Source organism: Spizellomyces punctatus, assembly GCF_000182565.1.
Source record: "Spizellomyces punctatus DAOM BR117 chromosome Unknown supercont1.1, whole genome shotgun sequence".
In the NCBI taxonomy this organism is placed as follows: domain Eukaryota; kingdom Fungi; phylum Chytridiomycota; class Chytridiomycetes; order Spizellomycetales; family Spizellomycetaceae; genus Spizellomyces; species Spizellomyces punctatus.
In genome coordinates, this window is record NW_015971537.1 from 333262 (window position 1) to 353521 (window position 20260).

Below are 20260 nucleotides of genomic sequence, written 5' to 3' on the forward strand. Positions count from 1 at the left end.
GCATATGCATTAGTATCGGCAGTAGATCTTTACGATTAAAGCATGATATGCTTACATGGGAAGAGTGCGTTGGCTTTTGTCACATTGGGCTTAGGACCAGTGTCCACAGCATATGGAGCGGTTTCAGAAGCTACAGGTGGGATCGCCGAGTCGCGGGGACCGGTGTAATCCTGGGGAGGAACGGCAGGAGCGATGCCGGGAGCGGGACCGTTGCGGGCACCGAAACGGGGTGTTGAGGCGAGGCATGGTGAAAGACAAAGCTATTGTCACCGTTCATGTTGTTCACGAAGGCTTTCTCGCTGGGAGCCAAAGAAGAATATCCAAGGAAAGCTACATCCGGGGACATTTCGGTTAAAATGTGATACCAGCAACTGTGAATGCATTAAGAGCATTAAGACACTTACATAGGCAAATGAGAGGAAGAATAGGCCCAGCAGCAAAGAGACCTCCACCGGATTTGGTACGACTAGGGACTCCAGGAATTGAAATATCTCCCAAGATGGAGTCCAAATCACTGGTGATAAAGACAAATCCAATCGCCAAAATGGCTACGAGCTACAGAGAAAAGGCTGTCAGTACCAGCTTCCATTGGTACCACAAAAAAGTATAGACTCACCGCGGTGCGGTAGTGTTCCATAGTAGCGGTGACAAGAAGCGCGGCTACACCGAGGAGAGTGAAAAGGTAGAAGAAGAGATGGAACCACGCGGCAGAGAGAGGGTTCTTTCCGCGACCGCGGAGGCCATCCTTGATATCGTCATACTGGCTTTGAAGGATGCATATACCGATGAAGGCAAAAAACCACCCCAGCTGATGAATAGAACAGCAATATTAGTTTTCCTCCCCAACTGTTTAACGCAAAAATGTCAAAGTCACCCACCACAGCCAAGATCAAGGTACCGAGGTATTTGTAATTCGACGTAATATTTTGCATAGCGTAAGGCATAGTCTGTGGTGTTTCCCGCGAAAAGCTTTGTAAAGTTCAGACAACTTGTTTGTAAGGAGGGGAGGCTCAAAAGGCGGATTCCGTTTTATACCAAAAGGTGTGAAGATCAGATGATGGTACGTACAGCCCGGGCAAAGGCTCTGAATACGTTCCCAGTTTGAAAAAGTCAAGGGCCGTCAGGCGTAACCCGCCAACTTTCTTTAAATAGCAACTGATTTCGATTTCTATTTTAAGTTAAATGGCGTGAGGCCCAGTCACGAAAGTGCAGCGGCAAGGCTGTTGCCCATAAAAGGCAAAGTCACGTTCATTCATTTAAATAAGAAATGCTGACAGCTGAGCGGAGATCTCCGAAAGGAGGTTTTGATAAAAAGCAAGATCTTTTTGTCCATGCATGCAGGAATATAAACAAACACAGACACATGCAAACAGGGCTGAAAGTTACGCACGCTGTGTGGATTGCCACAAATGATAATCTTATTCATACTCTGCTTGCATAGTTTAAAACATGTGCGTTGTTCATCTGATACAAGCATCAATGTTCTGCCCACGCGGAAGCAGATGCACAGAGCCTATGATTTCGTTTGAGCCACTGCTATATGTGACATTTGTAGTGTTTCCGATTGAAATACATTTGCAAAACTAAGTCGTGTGGTCTACGAAATAGTAGCACATGGACATATTTTAAAAAGGATCGCAATTGCTCTCAGCAAAGTGCCTCTTATGGTGACTCCAAGGAACTGGGTGCGGGTATATATTTAATGTTTCCCGCTCCTTGGGTCAAGTCCAAAAGGAGTTGAGTACACATTTGAGAACAAATTAGTTTTGTAAAGTGCATGGCACTTCTTTGACAGCATTCTGCAAGCTGTATAACCGCAACCAAACATTCACCTTCATAAAAAATACCTTGACACTAGAATGAAATGAGAAGAATCACCAAACATGCATGGCACATTAAAGGATAATGCGCCTTCAGTATTCACAGTTGCACCCATCCGCGGGTGGTGAGCATGGCTAATGGAAAGTGACCATCGTCAAGAGAAAGAATACGACAGTCCAGAGCAATTGGCGCAGCGACTAATCCTCGAGCTATAGGTATGGCAATCTTGCACAAAGTGGAACACCAGCCGAAACCAGTTACAAATGCCCATATTACTCTATATGACGCTCTCAAATGGCGCATGAGGTCGCGGAAGAAAATCAAAAACAACGGGAGATCCAAGACTCGTCAGCAACAGCTTGTATTTTTCCAAGAGAACCGACGCCCAAGCCCATCACAGATACACCTTAATACAATAAGAACTCCATCGTAATCTACTGGCGCTTTCCAGTCTTGGCAAGCCAGTCAGACCTTGAAAAACAGAGGACTGTTGAGAACACGTTCCAAGCACGTCAATAGCAAGAAAACGAAAACTCACCATTCCTGGTAGGGACTCTTGGAGAACTTCGTCTCGGCCCAGAGATCGGGGGTGAGGAAACCGTAAGTGTTACCGATCGCCATGAAGGTAGCCTTCACGAAGTTACCGAGAGTCTTGGTGGAACCCCTGGCGGTGGTGTAACAGTCCTGGATACCAGCGAGCTGAAGAAGCTTCTTGGGCACAGGAGCGGCAACAAGGCCGGTACCACGGGGGGCAGGAACAAGACGAGCAGTCACGGAACCGCACTTGCCGGTCACCTTGGCGGGGACGGTGTGAGGTTCACCGAGAATGGTACCCCAGTAACCACGGCGAACAGGAATGACGCTCAACTTGGCGAGGATGATGGCTCCACGGATGGCGGTGGCAACCTCCTTGGAACACTTGACACCCAAACCGACGTGTCCATTGAAGTCTCCAATGACAACGAAAGCCTTGAAACGAGTACGCTGACCGGCACGAGTTTGCTTCTGCACCGGCATGATCTTCATGACCTCATCCTTGAGCTTGGGGAGGAAGAAGTCTACGATCTGGTACTCCTTGATGGGCAAAGAGAAAAGGTAAATCTCCTCAATCGACTTGATCTTGCCGTCCTTGACGAGACGTCCGAGTTTGGTGACGGGGACCCACTCCTTGGCCTGGTCGTCCTTGCGGCCTGCAGTCACCACGTCAACATTCAATGCCTGTAGGCCAGCGAAGAGTTGTCAAAAGACTTACCACCCCGTCTTCCCCTGCCACGGTCACCACGACGGCCACGCCTGTCGCCGCCACGTCCACCACGGTCACCGCGACCAAATCCACCACGTCCGCGACCTTCGGCCGATACTGCGTCAGCCATTTGCTGTAAAACCAGAAAAGGTAATGTTAGTCTACAGTGTCCAGCCATCATGTCCGAAAGGATCCGTTCCCCAATCCATTCCATGTCCCATGCGCTGGTAGCCTTTGCACTTCCTGGTCAGACTGCGCAAATGATGCTACAATTACCAGTTACCGCCCTGAAAGGCACGCACACGCTATAGAACCAAAGAATCATTTCATCTCATCGTGTGCTCCAATTGTCCCCATGGCCCACATGTTCCCCCCGTTCCATCGCCTCCCCTTCCATCTAAACCTCTTCCATCCTTCCCATCATTCCACAGATAAAACATTCAACGCACTGCCTGAAGGATGGATGGATGGATGCGTACGTACAAGGATTGGATTGAGAGAATTGAGACCTATGAAAGGCTTTTGACGTTAACTTAGTCCTTCTTCATGCAAGTTGAGCGATTTGAGACCGCGCCGATCTCCGTTTTTGACTGGTAGACACGTGACTTTATGACTGGTTTGCATGCCGCTCACGTGGACTGCTTTTGTTGCCATGACAGTGCTGTTGGTCGCATTGGCAGCGAGTCTTTTTGCTTTCGATTTCTTCCTCCTCCTTGTTCAACGCCCTTCCCACCCCATAAAGTTGTAAAAAAACATGCCTGTCGACGAGAAGAAGCTCAAGAAGGTCATCAAGGAGGGTGGCAAGCGTGGTGTGGAGATTGAGGGAGCCGCCACCATGGGTAAGTCGTTTTGAATGGCACTTTTAAAAGGCGTAGCTAGCTCATTTGGACTATGTGAATATTTTAGGTGGTTTGGAGTTCTTTTGCACAAAGGTCGATGAGCCTGAGGGTGATGTGGATCTTTTGATCCAGTCCGTTGAGGCAATGAACGCTGAAGTCGACGAGAACGAAGAGGAGCGCAAGGGTGGATCTGGTGACATTGGCAAGATGATCTTTTCCACCAGCGATGAGCGCGTTGCCATCGTTGCCTACGTGCCCGAGAGCAAGAAGGACAAGGTGGGAAAAGTGTTGCTTATACCTTTCTTTGATGTTGTACATTACTCAATCTATACTTGTCTAGATCGACGCGAAGGCGTGGTTGGAGGCTGTCGTCAGCCAGTACGAAGGCAAGGTCCTTTCTGGAGACAACAAGTTGGCATCAGGAGGTGAGATCGGGGCTCGTTGTCTTTCTTTTTTTTTGGTTATACGCTAATGCTCATGTCCAAATGATCAGAAATCCGTGCCAACCCCGACAAGGGTATCTTCACCTTGAAGGTGCGTGATGAAGCCCTCACCAAGGGTGTCGAGTACCTTCGCAGCAAGGGATGCTTCCCCGAGGCTTCCAACGATGACTCGGATGATGATGTTGTGTTTGGTGACGACTTTGACTTTGACAATGCCGAATAATCTTGTGGTCACTCAAATGATTTGGGGATATTAGTAACTGTACAGAAAATACAATGCATTCCATACTCGTAGAGACATGTTTTTGCCAGTCAACTTTTCTATATCTTGCTATCTATATCGTTCAATATCGACTGTTTGGTTTTTACCCCACAATGGGGCACGTGCCTTGCGTCATCTCGTAGCGCGCATCGATGGGCTTCCCAAAGGCTTTAAACAAGGCCTCAAAGCAACTTGCATCCCAACGTTTTTGCTGCAAAATATCCCAAACTTGCTATTCGGAAATTCAATGAATAACATGCCTTCCCAGACTGTCAACATACGAGAGGTAAGATATCCAAAGCACATGAGCATGCTTGCGTCATTAGGTGCGCTGGTTTTGTTTAATTCCTCTATCGTCGTTATTTGGTCCTAGGTTCAAACGACCCCGTTTGAGGGACAGAAGCCTGGCACCTCAGGTGCAAAAGTCAATGATTTTTACATGTTTAATTGTCTCAATTTCTAATATTCGCCTGCAGGTCTCCGTAAACGTGTCAAGGTCTTTCAGCAAGAGCATTATACCGAAAACTTTATCCAGGCAACCTTGTCTGCAATTCCTGATGGACCTGCCGGCGCCACCTTGATTGTGGGTGGAGATGGTCGGTACTTTCTGAAAGAAGCAATTCAAAAGATTATACGACTATCTGCTGGAAACAAGGTAAGCTCAGTTTGTTCACATCAAACATTTGCATTCACATGCTTAACATCTGGATTTGTGTTGCATCAAAGGTTTCCAAGTTAGTGATTGGTCGAAATGGTATTTTCTCTACTCCGGGTATGTGAGCTGTTCCAGTATTCTCTGCATGATCCTACCAATTGACAAGTACGTAATTACAGCGGTGTCAAACTTGATAAGGAAGCGCAAGGCCACTGGTAGGCAAATCAACGTAACATCTCCTCTCCATGAGCCTTTATGAACAAATCTTTTGTTGGCGGCAAAGGTGGAATCTTGCTCACTGCATCCCACAACCCCGGAGGCCCGGACAACGATTTCGGCATCAAGTTCAACATGAGCAATGGAGGTTTGTCCTACAATGTTGGATTTTGTGGTAATAGCACGAACGTTGTTAATCGATTCATCAGGTCCGGCACCTGAGAGCGTTACGGACAAAATATACCAGATAACAACCAAGATCTCCTCGTACAAGGAGGCGGATATACCAGAGGTACCTTTTGGAGCGCTCGTAATATTTATCCACGTTAACCCATAATACATTTCGAATAGGTGGACCTATCTGAACTGGGCACCAAAAGCTTTGGTGATCTCACCGTTGAAGTCATTGATTCCGTTGATGATTATGTCTTGCTGATGAAGGAGATCTTCGATTTCGACATGCTTCGAAGCTTTTTCAAGAAACGATCCAGCTTCAAGGTCCTTTTCGATTCTTTACACGGTGTAACAGGACCCTATGGGAAGAGATTATTAGTTGATGAGTTGGGATTACCTGCCTCGTCCGTAATGAACAGCGAGCCGCTCGAGGACTTTGGAGGAGGCCACCCAGACCCGAATTTGACTTATGCGCATGATTTGGTGGAGCGCGTAGAGAAGGAGAATATCGATTTTGGGGCGGCGTCTGATGGTGATGGTGACAGAAATATGATCATTGGAAAAGGCGCGTTCGTCAACCCGTCCGACTCCGTGGCCCTTATTGCTGCGTATGCCGACGCTATACCGTACTTTAAGAAGTCTGGCCTGAAGGGCTTAGCTCGAAGTATGCCGACCAGCGGAGCCCTGGACAGAGTTGCAAAGAAGAAGGGAGTGCAAATTTTTGAAGTGCCCACCGGTTGGAAGTTTTTTGGTAACCTGATGGACGCGGGCAAATGCTCCGTTTGCGGCGAGGAGAGTTTCGGTACGGGATCAGACCACATTCGTGAAAAGGACGGCGTGTGGGCGATTTTAGGTCGGTAGCCGTCAAATGTTTCGAAAGAGCCCCCTATAAATGCTGATGCTTATTCATAGCATGGTTGTCCATCGTCGCTTATGCGAGTGAGAGCAACCCCAACGTTAGCCTGAACGACATTCTAAACAAGCATTATGAAGAATATGGTCGCAACTTCTTCTCAAGGTATATTAATTGTTACTGTGCATGGGAAACACAAGAGCTCATATTCTCTTATAGATATGACTACGAAGAGGTGGACAGTGAAGGGGCAAACAAGGTGATGGCGCACTTGACGGCCTTCATCAATGACAAGTCCAATATCGGCAAAAAAATCGAGAACTACGAGGTTGCCCTCGCAGACAACTTTGAGTACAAGGACCCGATCGATGGAAGTGTCAGCAAGAACCAGGGAATTCGTATTATCTTCAAGGACGGCTCACGAATTGTGTTCCGGTTGAGCGGCACAGGATCCCAAGGCGCAACCGTCCGGTTGTACGTCGAAAAGTATTCCGCAAAGGATTACAAACAGGACACACAGACCGCGATTCAGGATTTGATCAAGATTGCTCTTGATCTGTCCAAGCTTGTCGAATTCACAGGCCGCAAGGAACCTACGGTAAGTAATGCTGATCATCGGGCGTTTTCTAACCCGTGAACGGATAGTTGATGTATTTCGTTCTTCAGGTCATCACATAAAAACGCCTAGAGGAGGACTTGTAGACAAGCTGCTAGCACCTTTTGGACTGCTTTTGCCCAATACATGTCTTGTTGTATCCCATTTTCGTCAAACCTCCCCCAAAGCTCATCAGAATCGTTCCGGCAGCCAAAATCTCTACCTATGGTCTCTATTTTAGTTATCTATTCTACTTTTCGTCGCTGTCATCAGCGATTGTACAGAAGCCTTCCAACTGGCCAAAACTTGCGTTGCAATAAAATCCCGGATTGTTACCCCCTATGCACAAGACAAATTGTCAGTTAAGGAATGGTGCACATGGTACTATATTCTAATTACCTCATCTCCAAGAATATTCATCCATTCCGCTGGTTCAGAACCAAACATGTCAGTCGCCAACAACTGTGGTTTGCAGTTTGATATCTCGCTGTTGCACCGAGCCAATTCCTTATGGAAGTCGGATAAAATGGATTGTAGACCAGTTATGAAGGGAGCTAGTTTGGGGGAGGTGATAGGCTTTCCAGCTTTGCTTTTTTTGCCAGCTGAGCCAAGCGAGGGTACGAACGATGCCAATGCAATGCCTGCATAACTGCAGCCCTGTTACCAAATCATCTGTTAGATATATTGAAAATCCGACAGGGAAGGATAACATGCCCACCTCTAACAAGAGAGTGTATCTCCGAAGCTTTTCATATGACAATTGCCATTTGTCGTCGGTCACTTTGGACAACAACGCTGGCAGATTCGAAGAAACGAAACTGATCATCAATGAAGACCTTAATGTCAAATTAGCCATGGAGACGTACCTCTCAAGTCTGATAAAACGCTATCTATCGGAGAAAGGTCCACCGTTTCTATACAATTGACACCAAGTTAAGGTCAAAAATGGGATTCAACATCAAACTAAGAACGCACTACCTCTTCGCGCGATATCCTCGGCAGCGCGGATCTGTAGGGCAACGCCAGACAGCTTAATGAGCACCTCCACTGGCGCGAGCTCTTCGCTGTCCTAGAATACCAAAGTCAGTTGAGCCAGAAGCCGGAGATGATCTTTGGGTCCATGAACTAACCAGATCTGCTGTACGGCATTGGTCTACGACTTCCTTCAAAGCCGCGTGCTGTAGCTCCCACCCCGAGGAATTCATTGTACACATCGCTTTCAGAACCAATGGTATGATTGCGTGCAACTTTAGCCATTCGCCCTAGAGATGCAATGGCTTCAGTTGACCGGGTGCCTGACAGTTAACAATGACTGGTCGTAGCACATACTCGTTTCCGAGGAAACTTGCTTCCTCGTATTATGCTACCGATCGGTTGCGTAGATGGAAGCCAATTCGGCATCAGGCTAGTATCGCGATTATCAGATAAGGTCTCGATGTAATTATCTACGCAAAATATGGGATCAGCCACTCGCTTCGTATCCGCATATGTTTCAGGTGAATTGCTGTCCAAACCTGAGTATTGCAGGGCATCCTCGTCCAATATTTGCAGGTACGACGTCAAATTTTCTATATCTGGGAACCTTCGCAAGATTTCCACTCTGTAGAGCTGGCGTTTGAAAATGGAGTGCTGGAGCGAACGTCTCACTCGATCCCGGAAGCGGATAAACTCTGGTATCTGCACCACGGCTGGACTAGTGAGCAGCAACTCGCACCCCCTTTGGGACAGTAGGCGAAATGTTACCTTGGAGAAAGTCCCGTATTTGAACGCCTGGACAATCATTTCGGGGGTCTAGAACGGCAGAAGGTTAAGTTAAGATTTAGAGCAGATAGGTAACTTTGACCCGGTTAAGGTGTTCCTACCTCACGCTCATTTGAAGCGTATATGGTCATTGCTTTGATGAAGGATCTCAATGCTAGTTCAGGACAACCCAAGAGCTCCAAATCGTCTGTGAAGAGGAAACTAATCAAAATCTTCAGTTCACCCCACTTACGGTCGTAATGAGCAGTAAGTTCTTACGATACCTGAGAGTGTCATGCTGAATTTGTTTGACATCCAGGGACGCTGCTAGATCGAGCATCCTCTGAAAGACGCCTGGGAAGAGCAACAAGATTATGAATACGCTAAAGAACCAAGTTGCGCACGAGGCACCACTCACCTAACTCGAAATATAATCGAATAAGTAACAGCTTGATCTGGAAATTGAATTTACTGCGCTGCAATCCGTACTCAAGTACAGCAACCGCCTCAGCGAGATAATTCTTTCGGTCTTGAAGTCGCGTTGTGCCAGTAAGTAAAGAAAGGCCCATAGCGGTTTGAGCGCTGCTGCAATCACTCACCGCGATCCCGCGAATACAGTTGAATCAATATATGGACGGCAAGTAACAGGTAGTCATCGCCAGGCTGAAGTTCTCGCTCATCAAATTGCTCTCCTGGAAATGAGGGTTAAACAATCGCGTGGGAAGGATGAACCTCGCGACTGTACCTAGCGAAATTGTGTCCTTATATGCTTTAACGTAGGTGGAAACTGTGGCGTGCATCTTTTCTTCAGATGGCAGAGGCATGCAGTAAGACCGGATTTTCTCAACATTCATGCTCCTCCTAACGTCAGCGACCGACGGCTTCTACAATATTATGATTACTCGCAAGTTCAGCTAAGGCAGAGCAAAGGGTTGCAAGGCTCATACAGTAGGGCTCGGCTTCGCGGAAATCCTATTCAGTAAGGCCGCGGCGTCGGTCTCAGTCAATCGTTTCAAATAAGCGCATAGGTCGTCAAAGCACGAGATTGAACTGCCAAATTGTTCAAAATAGTTGGCAATCAGTTCAACCATTGTTTTGTAACCAACGGTTACTCCTGTCATATCATGAACGTAAGATCAGAATCTTCCGTCAAGTGCCGTAAAGGTGATTCATGCACGACAATGGCGGACCTTGCTCAGAGTTGAGTTGTCTACCTAATTCCAGTGCCGCCAAGAACGGACCGCGCTTTACATGTTTATCGCCCAACACCTTTGTCTGCTGCTCTTCAATAAATCTTTGGAACTGCAATATAAGATCATCTCTGGAGGATACGATTAGGTGCTGATAGCCAAATCCATACGAGGCTTGGCGTGATTTACCTTGAGGACAAGTTCTGCGTATCCAACTTCACCTTGAAGATTGCCTCAAGGTAGTTCGTATAGCTCAGCCAGTCATCTGGACTGTCAGGATCTCAGCATGTGCATCGAACGGACTGTTGGAAAGTTGCTCGTCACCTTACCTAGCCACAAGTAACTCTTTACTGATGCTGAGGACATCTTCCCATCGTCCTGCTGACTTTGACAGATCGACAATGATGCGTTTCCGCTCCGTCTCCACCTTACACAATCCTCCCAACTCTCCCTTCACCACGTCCAATGCCTCCTGGAATTTGCCTTGAGTTACAAGGATGTCCAAGTAGAGTTGCAAAGCTACATTTCACAAATCCAAAGGATCAGGCCTGCGGTTCGATTGCTGAAGTGACCTAGGTCCAGTACCTTCATACTCTTTCAGTCGGCCCTCCTGGGCGGCTTTGACGATCATCCTTTCGGCAAGTGTTGCCAGTATAGACTGACCTCCAGCGTTGTCGAGTTTGGCCTGTTGGAAAATGGACCATACTTTTACAATCTGACTGTTCCTAGGACATAGCTTTTTTGAAAGTACCTGAAGCCACACGGTCATAATCGTCCAAAAAAGGTAACGATTGTCCTTGAACTGCTTTTGCAGCTTCATTGCTCCCTGTGAAAATTATTGTGTAAGATCGATCATTGTCAACACCAGTGTGGAGGGACGCAGATGCTGCCAACCTGCTGCATACTCTTACGATCATCCGCCCGGGTCAGCGCCATGAACCAATGGTTTGCAAGCTCCTCGTTCTTTGGCGCCTGCATGTACGCACTTTCGTAAACGGCGATAATATCCGCATCTGTAAGGGATTGCGATTACGGAGGATCTGGTTCTGATCAATTCTCCACAACTACTTACGCTTCTGGTGCGCCCGATATACCATCATGATCGCTTGCAAGATCCCTTCATCCACAGGCTTGGCATTTTTAACCTCGTCGCATAGCTCGAAAGCCTCATCCTCCCGGCCCATACGATCTAGCGCTACGGCTTTCAGAGCCTGTTGCCTGTGTCAAACAACATACTTTGGGTTTCAGCCCCCAGCTTCAGCAATACAACTAACCTTCAAGATCAGTGCGTCCCCTTGCTTCTTCAAACCTTTATTACATAACTGTATCGCCTGCTTGTAAGAATATGAATCGAGGGCGTCTGTGTATGGGAATCAGTAAGCATGAATGCTTTTATCGAGCAGAGTAAAAGTACTTGACCCAAATAGGCTCATTATTCATTCCAACAGAAAGCTTACCATAAATAGGCCTTAATCGCCGCTCTTGCACGTCCGTCAGACTAGCCATCGGTGCTAGATCTCTTTTTTATTCTCAAGCTGTCCACCTTTGAAGATCGCGTCCAAGTTGAATGAATCACGTGATTGACTTCCGCGTCATCTCCTTTGGGACGTCCTCCTCGCAAGTAATTCTTCTGACGAGATCCCCAAAGGAACGACTTGACCGTTACAACTGGGGACTTTTATTTAACGCGACAAAAGTTATAGCTTCGTAATATCTGGTATATCATCTGGCGGTTTCTGCGAGAGCTATGCGTCATGTTAACCATAAATCCCGTCGCAGTGCTTTTCAGCACCTCAACCGAGTACTATGAGTGATTTTGTGGACGACGAAGCTATACTGAACTTTGTCGAGGTGACGGGGGCTGACCCTGATGTGGCAAAGAGCTATCTGACTGTTAGTTCGTCTTTATCCTCTTCTTGATGGCATCCGCGTAATCAACATTGTGACGTTGCAGGTCGCGGAGGGTAGGGTTGAGCAGGCCATTTCTCTGTTCATGGAAAATGGAGGTGCTCCGTTGACAAGCGAAATACCTGAGAGACCGCAAACGTCCTCCAGTGCGGCTTCTTCTACAAGCTCATTACCTCGCGAACCAGAGGAAGTTCGAGCTCCGATAGCAGTGAGTTATCAAAAGACACAGCACAAAATAGGGCAGAATAGTAACGTCTTCCCCGACAGCCCAAAAGGGAGGCTCTCTTCTCGAATGACGGACCTTCCTTCCATAGAGGCGGAGGTGAGTGGAGATGTCCGCAGTTTGACCATGCATTCAAAGTTAAATGATTTTGGCGGTTCAGGCAGACGGGCACAACCTGTTTCCACCATACCTGGATTGCCTCCCAGCCCTTTCATGCAAGAACCCTTGGGGCCAATCATACCATGTAAGTATAAAAAAGCCTAGACAAATTTCGTCAAATGCTTAACGATTGGGTAGCCATCGCCAATGACAGGAACAGCAGACTAGCGGAACTGTTCAGGCCTCCAACCGATATCATACATGATGCAAACACACTAGAGCATGTATGTTTTTGTCGCTCCAGTTCCGAGGTAGGAAAGCTTATCAGCAGTATATCCAGGCTCGCGAGTATGCCAAGCACCATAACAAATGGGTAATTGTGACGCTGAACGATCCATCTGAATTTGGCTGCCAAGTGATGAATCGAGATTTGTGGAAAGATTCTGGTGCGATTATTTTTTTTTATTGGCGATTTCCTACTCAGCTTACCCATGTACCCTTTCAGCTGTGCAAGATCTGATTAAGGAAAACTTTATCTTTATATATGTAAGCGGCAGGAGACGAGCAGTGCAAGCGATGAACTCGACTCAATGACATATTTTCTTCTAGTGGGGTGCCGACAGCCCTCCTGGTAGAAACCATCGAGCACTCTATCCAGTTGATAGCTACCCTTATGTCGCCATAATTGATCCCATAACTGGTAAGGGTAATATTATGCTCCGATAATCCTGATTGAAACTATACCTTACACCATTTGTTAGGAGAGCGAATGAAAACATGGAGCACAACCATGACCCCGGCAGAATTCATGCAAGATGGTAATAGAATTTGCAAAATGCAGCCATGGAGACATCGTACTGAATTATGCACACAATTTGCTTCCTAGCTTCGGAATTTTTGGCGAGGCATAGTCTTCACCTACCAGCACCTGCAAGAAAGAAAAAGAAGACCGTCACTCCAGCTGGGCAACGAGTACGTACTGATTGCAGCGCTGGTGTGGTTGACGAAAGAATTGGATGGACCAAATTTTGATGATGTTTCCAGCCGGTCACAGAATTATCGGAGGAGGAGCAACTTGAACTTGCCTTAGCTGCGTCAATGGGTCAGACGAAAGTTGCTCCTGCTGCGGACCAGGATGAAACGGCTGATGAAGTGGAGGCCATGGAAGATGTTGTCCCATCGACGAATGGTGCATATGTTACTCCTCTAGATATGGGTAGCTTGGCATCCTCCTAACCCATGGTCATAGTTTTCGACACCATTGAGCCCATTCTGAACGAAGAACCGACAGGAAGTGATGCTGTCCGAATTCAATTCCGTTTACCTGGTAATGAATTGTAATTGTTTCTTGCGTGCCACGTGCCAATGCTCCTGCTGACTCATTCCATCAAAAAGACGGAACACGCAAAGTCCGACGATTTAGAAAAACAGATCCGGTTCGCACCCTCTTCCAATATGTGCGAGCCGATGTTCCTGAAGCAAGGGCCAAGCCGTTCGAGGTATGAGTGTTGGCTCATTTTTTTGATTATAGTAGTTTGCTCATGAATGCATGCCTTCAAGTTGATGAACTTCCGGGATCCTTTATTGCCGAGGATAAATGATTCAGTGGAAGACGCGAAGTTGGCTGGAGCCTCTATAACAGTCGACTTCCAGTAAATGGGAGTCCCTCGTCCCTGCTCTCACGGAGGTTGTTTCATAGGCCACAGTTGGTATTGCATAATAAATCAAGGTATATCTCTCAGTACCCGAACAAGCATTGGTAGATTGAAATTGCATTCCGTCGGTCAACGATAGCGGGAGAAAAAATTTCCGTGGTCCAACCATATATACACTGTTAGGCTTGCACAGCCGATTTCTGATGTTGTATGGGATGTTGGATGTGCCTCGACGCCCCTTATGACAAGGATACTGTATCTTCTGCACATATTAAAAGTCGTTGGACGAGAGCTACAGAAACTGGCGTTTGAAACGCCGTTGCCGTCATTTTGTATTGTGGAGAAGATATCACACGAAGCCGATTCAGCCATCGCTAAGCAAATATCACCATATGGGTGGGACGTCCAGCCCCTTCCGTGCGCATAGAATCGGGGGACAAGGGGGAGCGGGGTTTCCCAACCGGTTCAATGCTTTGGGCATAGCGTCACCAGGCGCTGAGGAGTTTTGATCAACATTTGTCTCAAGTGGTAGACATTATTTTTTCATCTAAGGAATTAAAGCGATTATTATGAGAAAAGTAATACACAATCGGGCATATTTCATGTTTATGTACCGCTTTGACAAAGCACTCGCGGAAAGCTTTAAACTCCTTGGCACACGAGTCTTTTTGAATGTCCGCGAAATGGTGACTAACGCACTTGCCGTACACCGATGCCTAAGAACAAATATGGGGAGGAAGGGCGTTCAGTAAATGACCAATATCATACTGCCAGATCTCTGCATGCCTGTGCACCACATGAGGCAAAGCTGCTTGACAGCGTTTTTACAGTTCGCCGTACCGAGTGGGTCATTATCGCCCTTGAAGTCTAGAGTAGGAATAAATACAAGGAAATGCTAGAGTTGAAGCAAGCAGCTGGTGCTTTCATCTGAACAGAACAGTCATCTAGTCACGTGATTACTTAACTGCGCACGTCCAGAACTGTCCGTTGTTAAAGTCTACCCTGATCTCACTCATCTCATTGGTTTGATTTGCTTTCATAGACTTCATGGACAGAAGAAGGTATGTCTGACTACACTTGGTCGCACATTATGCCAACCAGAAGATATGCTTATACGATTGTCGAAAGCTATCGACAGGATGATCGGGGTCGTTATGATGGCCGTGACCGTGAGCGTGGCCATTCTGATATGAGAGACCGCCCTAATGAGCCGGACCGAGATCGTTATCGGGATAGGGATTATGATCGACGACGGGACTACGATGATCAGAGGCGGGCTGGCCACTATTATGACCGAAGGGACAACCGAGGAGATCGTCGAGGGGATGACAGAGGCCCACCTTCGTCGTACGACGATAGGAGGAGGGAGGATTCATATGGTCGCCCAAATGACCGAAGATGGGAAGAGAGGGACCAAAACAGAGACCGAGAGCAGGACGACAGGCATGATGAACCGCGAAAAGATCGGGATATGATGGATGTTGATGGCGAGCACAAACCAGTCTCAGACAGACCAGACGGTACCAACGGAGAAAATGGTGTGACCAGCGCAGAAGAGAGTAAACCGCCACAGAAGAAAGTGCCAATCTCGCTGGAAGAGCTACTGAAAAATAGGACGGAAGAGAAGGCCGCTAACGATAAACCGGTTTTTTTATCAAAGGCAGAAAGAGCCAAGCTTGCATTAGAAAAACGTCAAAAGGAGGTGGAAGAGCAGCGAAAAAAACAAGAAGAAGAGCGTCAAGCGCGCATGGCTTTCTTCTCAGAGTCTCAGAATGGCGATGGTAAGATTTTGCCCCTTCTTTCCGTGAATGATTCATTTGCTCATCTTTCTTGAAAGCAGCTCGGATAAGGGAGGAGCAGCGGAATTGGCGGGACAATCGATATCACGATGACTTTGATAGAGGCGGGCGGAGAAATCGAGATCGAGATTACGACCGAAGAGATAGAGATTGGGATCGTGGGTATGATCGAAATGATCGAAATAGGGATAGAAGGGAAAAGGATGTTCGTCGTGAGCGTGAAGAGAGCGTCACAAGCAATGGAATTGAAGAAGGTCTTGGGGAAAAGGAACTACAGGCCATCAGAGATCGGTATATGGGAACGGAGCGGAAGCGAAGAAAGATCCGAAGGATGAATGATAAAAAGTTTGTCTTTGACTGGGACACGGGAGAAGATACATCTCAAGACATCAATCCCCTATATGCGAACCGACATGAACCTCAATTTTTTGGTAGAGGGCACATTGCCGGAATCGACCTTAAGGAGCAGAAGAAGGCAAGGGCCGCCTTCTACGATCATATGCTGCATGAACGACGGACCACTGAGGAGGTGGACCGTGCCATCGCACTTGCGGAAATTGATCGTGCAAAGGAGCGCAAAACTGCGTGGGACGACCGTCATTGGTCGGAGAAACCTCTTACGGAAATGAAGGAGAGAGATTGGCGTATCTTCAAAGAGGATTTCAATATCTCGACGAAAGGAGGGAACATTCCCAACCCAATGCGCAGCTGGAGTGAATCTCCCCTACCACAAAAGCTTCTGGACGTTATCGCTAATATTGGTTACAAGGAACCAACTCCCATTCAACGGCAAGCTATTCCCATCGGACTGCAGAATCGAGACATTATTGGAGTAGCTGAGACAGGTTCAGGAAAGACCGCGTCATTCGTCATTCCTATGCTGGTTTACATCAACGAGCTCCCACCTCTAACTGAAGAAAACCAGAGCCAGGGCCCTTATGCCCTCATTCTTGCACCAACGCGTGAATTGGCGCAGCAAATCGAGCAAGAAGCGAGCAAGTTTGCCAAAGGAATGGGATTCATTTGTGTCTCTATCGTCGGTGGACACACAATAGAAGAGCAGTCTTTTAACCTCCGTGATGGTGCCCATATTGTCATTGCAACGCCTGGTCGTCTCAAGGATTGTTTGGATCGGCGCATCTTGGTGCTTGGCCAGTGCGCGTACGTAGTCATGGATGAAGCGGATAGGATGATTGACATGGGTTTCGAGGCGGACGTTAATTACATTTTGGATGCATTGCCCGTTTCAAATATTAAGCCGGACACGGATGAGGCGGAGAATCCAGAGGAGTTGCGGAAGGCGCTTGGAAAAGAAACTCGCTTCCGTCAGACTGTCATGTTTTCAGCTACTATGCCGGCGGCGGTTGAACGACTCGCCAAACGGTACCTTCGACGGCCTGCGGTAGTCACTATTGGTACTGCCGGTCAGGTTGTCGACACCATTGAACAAAGAGTCGAAAATATCAATGACGAAAATAAAAAGAAGCAACGATTACTTGAGTTGTTGCAACAAGGCTTTGAGCCGCCAATTATCATCTTTGTCAATCAAAAGAAAGGGGCCGATGTTTTGGCAAAAGCACTGGAGAAGCTCGGGGTACGTGGGATTTTAATGGTTCTCTTTGTTGATGCTGAAGAGCTAATGACAACCATTACCATTTTTCTAGTACAAATCCACTGTGTTGCATGGTGGAAAGTCCCAAGAACAGCGTGAAACTGCTCTTGCGGCTCTCAAGAACGGAACGAGGGACATCCTTGTCGCTACCGATGTTGCCGGTCGTGGTATTGATGTTAAGAACGTTTCGCTCGTCGTTAATTACGACATGGCCAAGAACATTGAAGATTACACACATCGTATTGGACGTACGGGTCGTGCTGGCAAGGCTGGAGTGGCCATCACATTCCTTAGTGAAAGCGATGCGGATGTCTTTTATGACCTTAAGCAGACGATTCAAAAGAGTTCAATATCAACGGTTCCCTCGTGGTTGGCGAGGCATGAGGTAAGCTGGTGATCTCTGGAATTGTTGCAAGTAACGTAGCTAACATGACATTCTTTGCCCAACTTAGGCTGCGCAAGCCAAAGCCGGGCAGTACAAGGCCAAGCGAAAGCATGAGGAGACGATTTATAATCAACCTTGAGCGAATCAAGGTGCATGATGGTACCGCAAAAAGCACAAGGCAAAAAGAAGTTATGGGCAGCATGACTGAGGCACCCTGTTGGATCAGGCATGAAAGTACACAATATAGAATAACTGCAATCTTCATTCTCAACTGAACAACCAATACTACAATGATCGAAAAATTGCCTTTCCCCGATGGTGCAGTGTCCGGAAGGATGGTCGCATGTCGATTGTATCCAGTGTCCTAATGACAGATTTGGTTAGTAAAAGGCCACGCCAAGCGGGGGTGAGTGTGAACGACTCACATTCGGGAAAGTTGCTTTTCGAGTGAAATGGGTCGCAGATCTCCAGCGACTAGGACGACACCCAGTATGCACAACAAGACGCTAAGCAGACATTCCCCCACAATCTGACGAGCCATCTGCCTGTTAGGAATGTATCCTATTTGCCGAGCCCACTGTGAAAAGAACCTACATCGATCGGTAGTTGAGCCTCGTGTTTGCCAATCACTTTTATATATGCCAAGTCTGTGAATGCAAGCAAAATGGTTAAAGAGGAATCCCCATTCAACCTCCCAAATGCTTTTTTCAGCCCCCACTACAGAAGCAGACCCTGCACACATGAACCGTGGCGTCCCAACAGCATCATGGTCCAGTGCAAACACAGCATTTCAACTGACAGCACTTCGCCAATCCACCCAACCCATAGGTAAGGACCACTTACGTTCGAACGCCGAGTAACCAGAATGTACGAGGAGAATTGCTCCAATCTACAAGAAGGCCAGGATCTTCAGTTGAATGAAAACAAACATAGAATGGTCTAGTTCTGCATGTACCGCCAAATCAAACCTACCGTATAAAATAGGCGGCCAATCCACGACGTCATGCCGATGCTGTAGTGAGTTTATTGAGCACGCTTTGCCAAAATGTACATGCAGCAAGATCCTAGCATTCGTGGTGAGAGTAACAGTAGCACACCGCGAATGCATATGGTCACGTGCCATTGAAATGGGACGTCCATTGCATGACTGCAAATCGACCTTCTTGATTTCATACCGCCAGGCGATTGCCTTGTAGGTCTATAAACGATTACAACTGAGTGAAAATGCAATTATGGGAGATCACAAGGTTGATATAAAGGCTCTGTCCCTCCTATCAAATTGGATTGGACAATGCCATCGCGCATGAACTGGTAACAATTATTATTAGGGCTGACGGGGACTGGCGTCATATTTGTCGCTCCAGAGAAGGGACCCGTACGGCTTATGAGCCAGGACAACGATGAAAATAACCATCCCCGTCATGATATAACGGCCTCAGGAGTTTGACACTCGGAAGATATGTCGTTAGTGTCCAACGACATGGCCACCAATGCATATGACGGCAGAAGAGTATGTCAGGCCCAGCAATGATAAAGGTCTTGATAGACCTGCAGTATAATGGAGAATGCGAAAAACATTGTCACAATATTTCTGGAGGATGCTGCGAACGACCAGAGAGAGGCGAAGCGCGTGAAACTGGCCACGGGAGAAAGCATGACATTGGCGAAGGAAACACAAAGGAAGCAGGAGGGCAACGTGATAGTCAGGAGTCGGGAATTCAGATTTCGAGGCTAGGCACTGCATACACCAAGAGCCGTCATGGTCTCTCTTACAAATGAGGCTCAACATTGTCGGTAAGGTATATGATGTTTATTGGATACGAGCGGAGCACGATATGTTCCTTTCGGCATGTTCAGCATAAACGGCTCGTAACAACTGACCGATACGGTACAACTATGTATTCAAGTAACTTTGAGATGGGAACAAAACGGTTCTTCTAAGCACCAATCGTGCGTCAGCTACTTGCTCAAGAGGCATAATTTTTTGGGCATGGTTGAAAGGTGTTTTATCCCAATTTCTGGCTCCTAGCGTGCTGGATATCTACTGCGGGTCTTGCTACAGTAGTTGCTCTGGTAGCCAAGCCTATTAGCTGGGTGTGTCCGGCTTGTCATTGGACATACCCTGCGGGAGCAACAAGACACTGTTTATTGATGATGCCCGACTTTCGCTAAACGGTGCAAATGCAGCAATCTGCAGCAATTCCACATCTAGTATATATATCCAATATGATCATCTCAAACGCAGATTGTCCTTTCATCGTCTCTGGCTTTCGACCGTACAAGTAGATCCACCTTGACCTGGCGATTGGATGGGAGACAAGTGGATCGGAACCGTGGTAAGGTTGATTACGTCATCCAAATCCTACAAATTCAACTCTCCACTGCGACGAGATGTAATGATCGTGCAAGCCTTCATTAGAAACCCAGTACGTATGTAGAGGGAACGAGCCTTCATTGGAGATTAATATGTATGTCGAGGGAGCCGTCTCATTGTATTGAGTGCCCTTTCCGCATCACTTGCCTTACACATTTCTGGTTCGGTGACCTT

At 47.2% G+C, this 20260-nt stretch overlaps 8 protein-coding genes across 9 annotated transcripts; 4 read left to right on the forward strand and 4 right to left on the reverse strand.

The window, feature by feature from the left end:
- Positions 1 to 130: 130 nt before the first annotated feature.
- On the reverse strand, positions 131 to 944 carry SPPG_00134 (uncharacterized protein; the record flags this gene model as incomplete). Its single annotated transcript, XM_016748467.1, has 4 exons — positions 131 to 330; positions 405 to 555; positions 617 to 808; positions 879 to 944. The coding sequence occupies 4 exons, from the start codon at positions 942 to 944 to the stop codon at positions 131 to 133; spliced, it is 609 nt and encodes a 202-aa protein (XP_016612442.1).
- Positions 945 to 2166: 1222 nt separating this feature from the next.
- Positions 2167 to 3646, reverse strand: SPPG_00135. Of its 2 annotated transcripts, none has more exons than XM_016748468.1 (4): positions 3548 to 3646; positions 3074 to 3197; positions 2360 to 3011; positions 2167 to 2292 (listed from the first exon to the last, which is right to left on the reverse strand). In XM_016748468.1, the coding sequence occupies exons 2-4, from the start codon at positions 3192 to 3194 to the stop codon at positions 2256 to 2258; spliced, it is 810 nt and encodes a 269-aa protein (XP_016612443.1). In that variant the 5' UTR covers positions 3195 to 3197; positions 3548 to 3646; the 3' UTR covers positions 2167 to 2255. The 2 variants fall into 2 exon arrangements, with proteins under 2 accessions (XP_016612443.1, XP_016612444.1); XM_016748469.1 differs by having other exon boundaries at positions 3514 to 3646.
- A 101-nt stretch (positions 3647 to 3747) lies between these two features.
- On the forward strand, positions 3748 to 4646 carry SPPG_00136 (uncharacterized protein). The gene is made up of 4 exons (XM_016748470.1): positions 3748 to 3903; positions 3971 to 4179; positions 4244 to 4328; positions 4397 to 4646. Exons 1-4 carry the CDS (start codon positions 3819 to 3821, stop codon positions 4567 to 4569), a joined length of 552 nt encoding a protein of 183 aa, XP_016612445.1. The 5' UTR covers positions 3748 to 3818; the 3' UTR covers positions 4570 to 4646.
- Positions 4647 to 4759: 113 nt separating this feature from the next.
- Positions 4760 to 7441, forward strand: SPPG_00137 (uncharacterized protein). The gene is made up of 11 exons (XM_016748471.1): positions 4760 to 4894; positions 4982 to 5024; positions 5085 to 5263; positions 5335 to 5380; positions 5443 to 5478; positions 5547 to 5627; positions 5689 to 5771; positions 5831 to 6506; positions 6566 to 6671; positions 6726 to 7104; positions 7173 to 7441. Exons 1-11 carry the CDS (start codon positions 4856 to 4858, stop codon positions 7182 to 7184), a joined length of 1680 nt encoding a protein of 559 aa, XP_016612446.1. The 5' UTR covers positions 4760 to 4855; the 3' UTR covers positions 7185 to 7441.
- On the reverse strand, positions 7172 to 11552 carry SPPG_00138 (uncharacterized protein). The gene is made up of 24 exons (XM_016748472.1): positions 11489 to 11552; positions 11306 to 11391; positions 11104 to 11242; positions 10926 to 11044; positions 10783 to 10857; positions 10617 to 10716; positions 10361 to 10550; positions 10221 to 10301; positions 10032 to 10162; positions 9789 to 9955; positions 9587 to 9725; positions 9441 to 9533; positions 9260 to 9370; positions 9126 to 9195; positions 8964 to 9063; positions 8845 to 8892; positions 8616 to 8778; positions 8431 to 8546; positions 8232 to 8363; positions 8080 to 8170; positions 7968 to 8015; positions 7820 to 7896; positions 7501 to 7758; positions 7172 to 7440 (listed from the first exon to the last, which is right to left on the reverse strand). The coding sequence occupies exons 1-24, from the start codon at positions 11535 to 11537 to the stop codon at positions 7339 to 7341; spliced, it is 2685 nt and encodes an 894-aa protein (XP_016612447.1). The 5' UTR covers positions 11538 to 11552; the 3' UTR covers positions 7172 to 7338.
- Positions 11553 to 11657: 105 nt separating this feature from the next.
- On the forward strand, positions 11658 to 14061 carry SPPG_00139 (uncharacterized protein). The gene is made up of 15 exons (XM_016748473.1): positions 11658 to 11748; positions 11811 to 11924; positions 11986 to 12147; positions 12207 to 12261; positions 12323 to 12406; positions 12460 to 12545; positions 12602 to 12707; positions 12767 to 12807; positions 12871 to 12961; positions 13023 to 13079; positions 13148 to 13233; positions 13306 to 13450; positions 13511 to 13588; positions 13657 to 13760; positions 13822 to 14061. Exons 2-15 carry the CDS (start codon positions 11838 to 11840, stop codon positions 13915 to 13917), a joined length of 1278 nt encoding a protein of 425 aa, XP_016612448.1. The 5' UTR covers positions 11658 to 11748; positions 11811 to 11837; the 3' UTR covers positions 13918 to 14061.
- Positions 14062 to 14909: 848 nt separating this feature from the next.
- SPPG_00140 (uncharacterized protein) lies at positions 14910 to 18018 on the forward strand. Its single transcript, XM_016748474.1, has 5 exons — positions 14910 to 14977; positions 15045 to 15697; positions 15757 to 17309; positions 17380 to 17712; positions 17780 to 18018. The coding sequence occupies exons 1-5, from the start codon at positions 14964 to 14966 to the stop codon at positions 17849 to 17851; spliced, it is 2625 nt and encodes an 874-aa protein (XP_016612449.1). The 5' UTR covers positions 14910 to 14963; the 3' UTR covers positions 17852 to 18018.
- SPPG_08819 (uncharacterized protein) lies at positions 17903 to 18802 on the reverse strand. Its single transcript, XM_016756957.1, has 5 exons — positions 18685 to 18802; positions 18556 to 18601; positions 18307 to 18359; positions 18138 to 18241; positions 17903 to 18076 (listed from the first exon to the last, which is right to left on the reverse strand). The coding sequence occupies exons 1-5, from the start codon at positions 18715 to 18717 to the stop codon at positions 17998 to 18000; spliced, it is 315 nt and encodes a 104-aa protein (XP_016612450.1). The 5' UTR covers positions 18718 to 18802; the 3' UTR covers positions 17903 to 17997.
- Between the last annotated feature and the right edge of the window lie 1458 nt (positions 18803 to 20260).

Excerpts from the sequence above, each read along its gene's own strand:
- SPPG_00135 (XM_016748468.1), bottom strand. The coding sequence starts at position 3,194 with ATGGCTGACGCAGTATCGGCCGAAGGTCGCGGACGTGGTGGATTTGGT. Across the intron at positions 3,012-3,073 it reads TGGCAGGGGAAGACGGGGTG|GCCGCAAGGACGACCAGGCC; the intron begins GTAAGTCTTTTG and ends TGGTGACTGCAG. Across the intron at positions 2,293-2,359 it reads AAGAGTCCCTACCAGGAATG|GTCTGACTGGCTTGCCAAGA; the intron begins GTGAGTTTTCGT and ends CTGTTTTTCAAG.
- SPPG_00136 (XM_016748470.1), top strand. The coding sequence starts at position 3,819 with ATGCCTGTCGACGAGAAGAAGCTCAAGAAGGTCATCAAGGAGGGTGGC. Across the intron at positions 4,180-4,243 it reads CCGAGAGCAAGAAGGACAAG|ATCGACGCGAAGGCGTGGTT; the intron begins GTGGGAAAAGTG and ends ATACTTGTCTAG. Across the intron at positions 4,329-4,396 it reads CAACAAGTTGGCATCAGGAG|AAATCCGTGCCAACCCCGAC; the intron begins GTGAGATCGGGG and ends CCAAATGATCAG.
- SPPG_00137 (XM_016748471.1), top strand. The coding sequence starts at position 4,856 with ATGAATAACATGCCTTCCCAGACTGTCAACATACGAGAG. Across the intron at positions 5,264-5,334 it reads GACTATCTGCTGGAAACAAG|GTTTCCAAGTTAGTGATTGG; the intron begins GTAAGCTCAGTT and ends GTTGCATCAAAG. Across the intron at positions 6,672-6,725 it reads GGTCGCAACTTCTTCTCAAG|ATATGACTACGAAGAGGTGG; the intron begins GTATATTAATTG and ends ATTCTCTTATAG.
- SPPG_00138 (XM_016748472.1), bottom strand. The coding sequence starts at position 11,537 with ATGGCTAGTCTGACGGACGTGCAAGAGCGGCGATTAAGGCCTATTTAT. Across the intron at positions 11,392-11,488 it reads GCGATTAAGGCCTATTTATG|ACGCCCTCGATTCATATTCT; the intron begins GTAAGCTTTCTG and ends TCCCATACACAG. Across the intron at positions 10,551-10,616 it reads CCGACTGAAAGAGTATGAAG|CTTTGCAACTCTACTTGGAC; the intron begins GTACTGGACCTA and ends TGTGAAATGTAG.
- SPPG_00139 (XM_016748473.1), top strand. The coding sequence starts at position 11,838 with ATGAGTGATTTTGTGGACGACGAAGCTATACTGAACTTTGTCGAGGTG. Across the intron at positions 11,925-11,985 it reads TGGCAAAGAGCTATCTGACT|GTCGCGGAGGGTAGGGTTGA; the intron begins GTTAGTTCGTCT and ends GTGACGTTGCAG. Across the intron at positions 13,080-13,147 it reads GGCAGAATTCATGCAAGATG|CTTCGGAATTTTTGGCGAGG; the intron begins GTAATAGAATTT and ends TTTGCTTCCTAG.
- SPPG_00140 (XM_016748474.1), top strand. Across the intron at positions 15,698-15,756 it reads AGAGTCTCAGAATGGCGATG|CTCGGATAAGGGAGGAGCAG; the intron begins GTAAGATTTTGC and ends TCTTGAAAGCAG. Across the intron at positions 17,713-17,779 it reads CGTGGTTGGCGAGGCATGAG|GCTGCGCAAGCCAAAGCCGG; the intron begins GTAAGCTGGTGA and ends TGCCCAACTTAG.
- SPPG_08819 (XM_016756957.1), bottom strand. The coding sequence starts at position 18,717 with ATGACGTCGTGGATTGGCCGCCTATTTTATACG. Across the intron at positions 18,360-18,555 it reads TGGTTACTCGGCGTTCGAAC|ACTTGGCATATATAAAAGTG; the intron begins GTAAGTGGTCCT and ends TTGCATTCACAG. Across the intron at positions 18,242-18,306 it reads AGGCTCAACTACCGATCGAT|ATTGTGGGGGAATGTCTGCT; the intron begins GTAGGTTCTTTT and ends ATGGCTCGTCAG.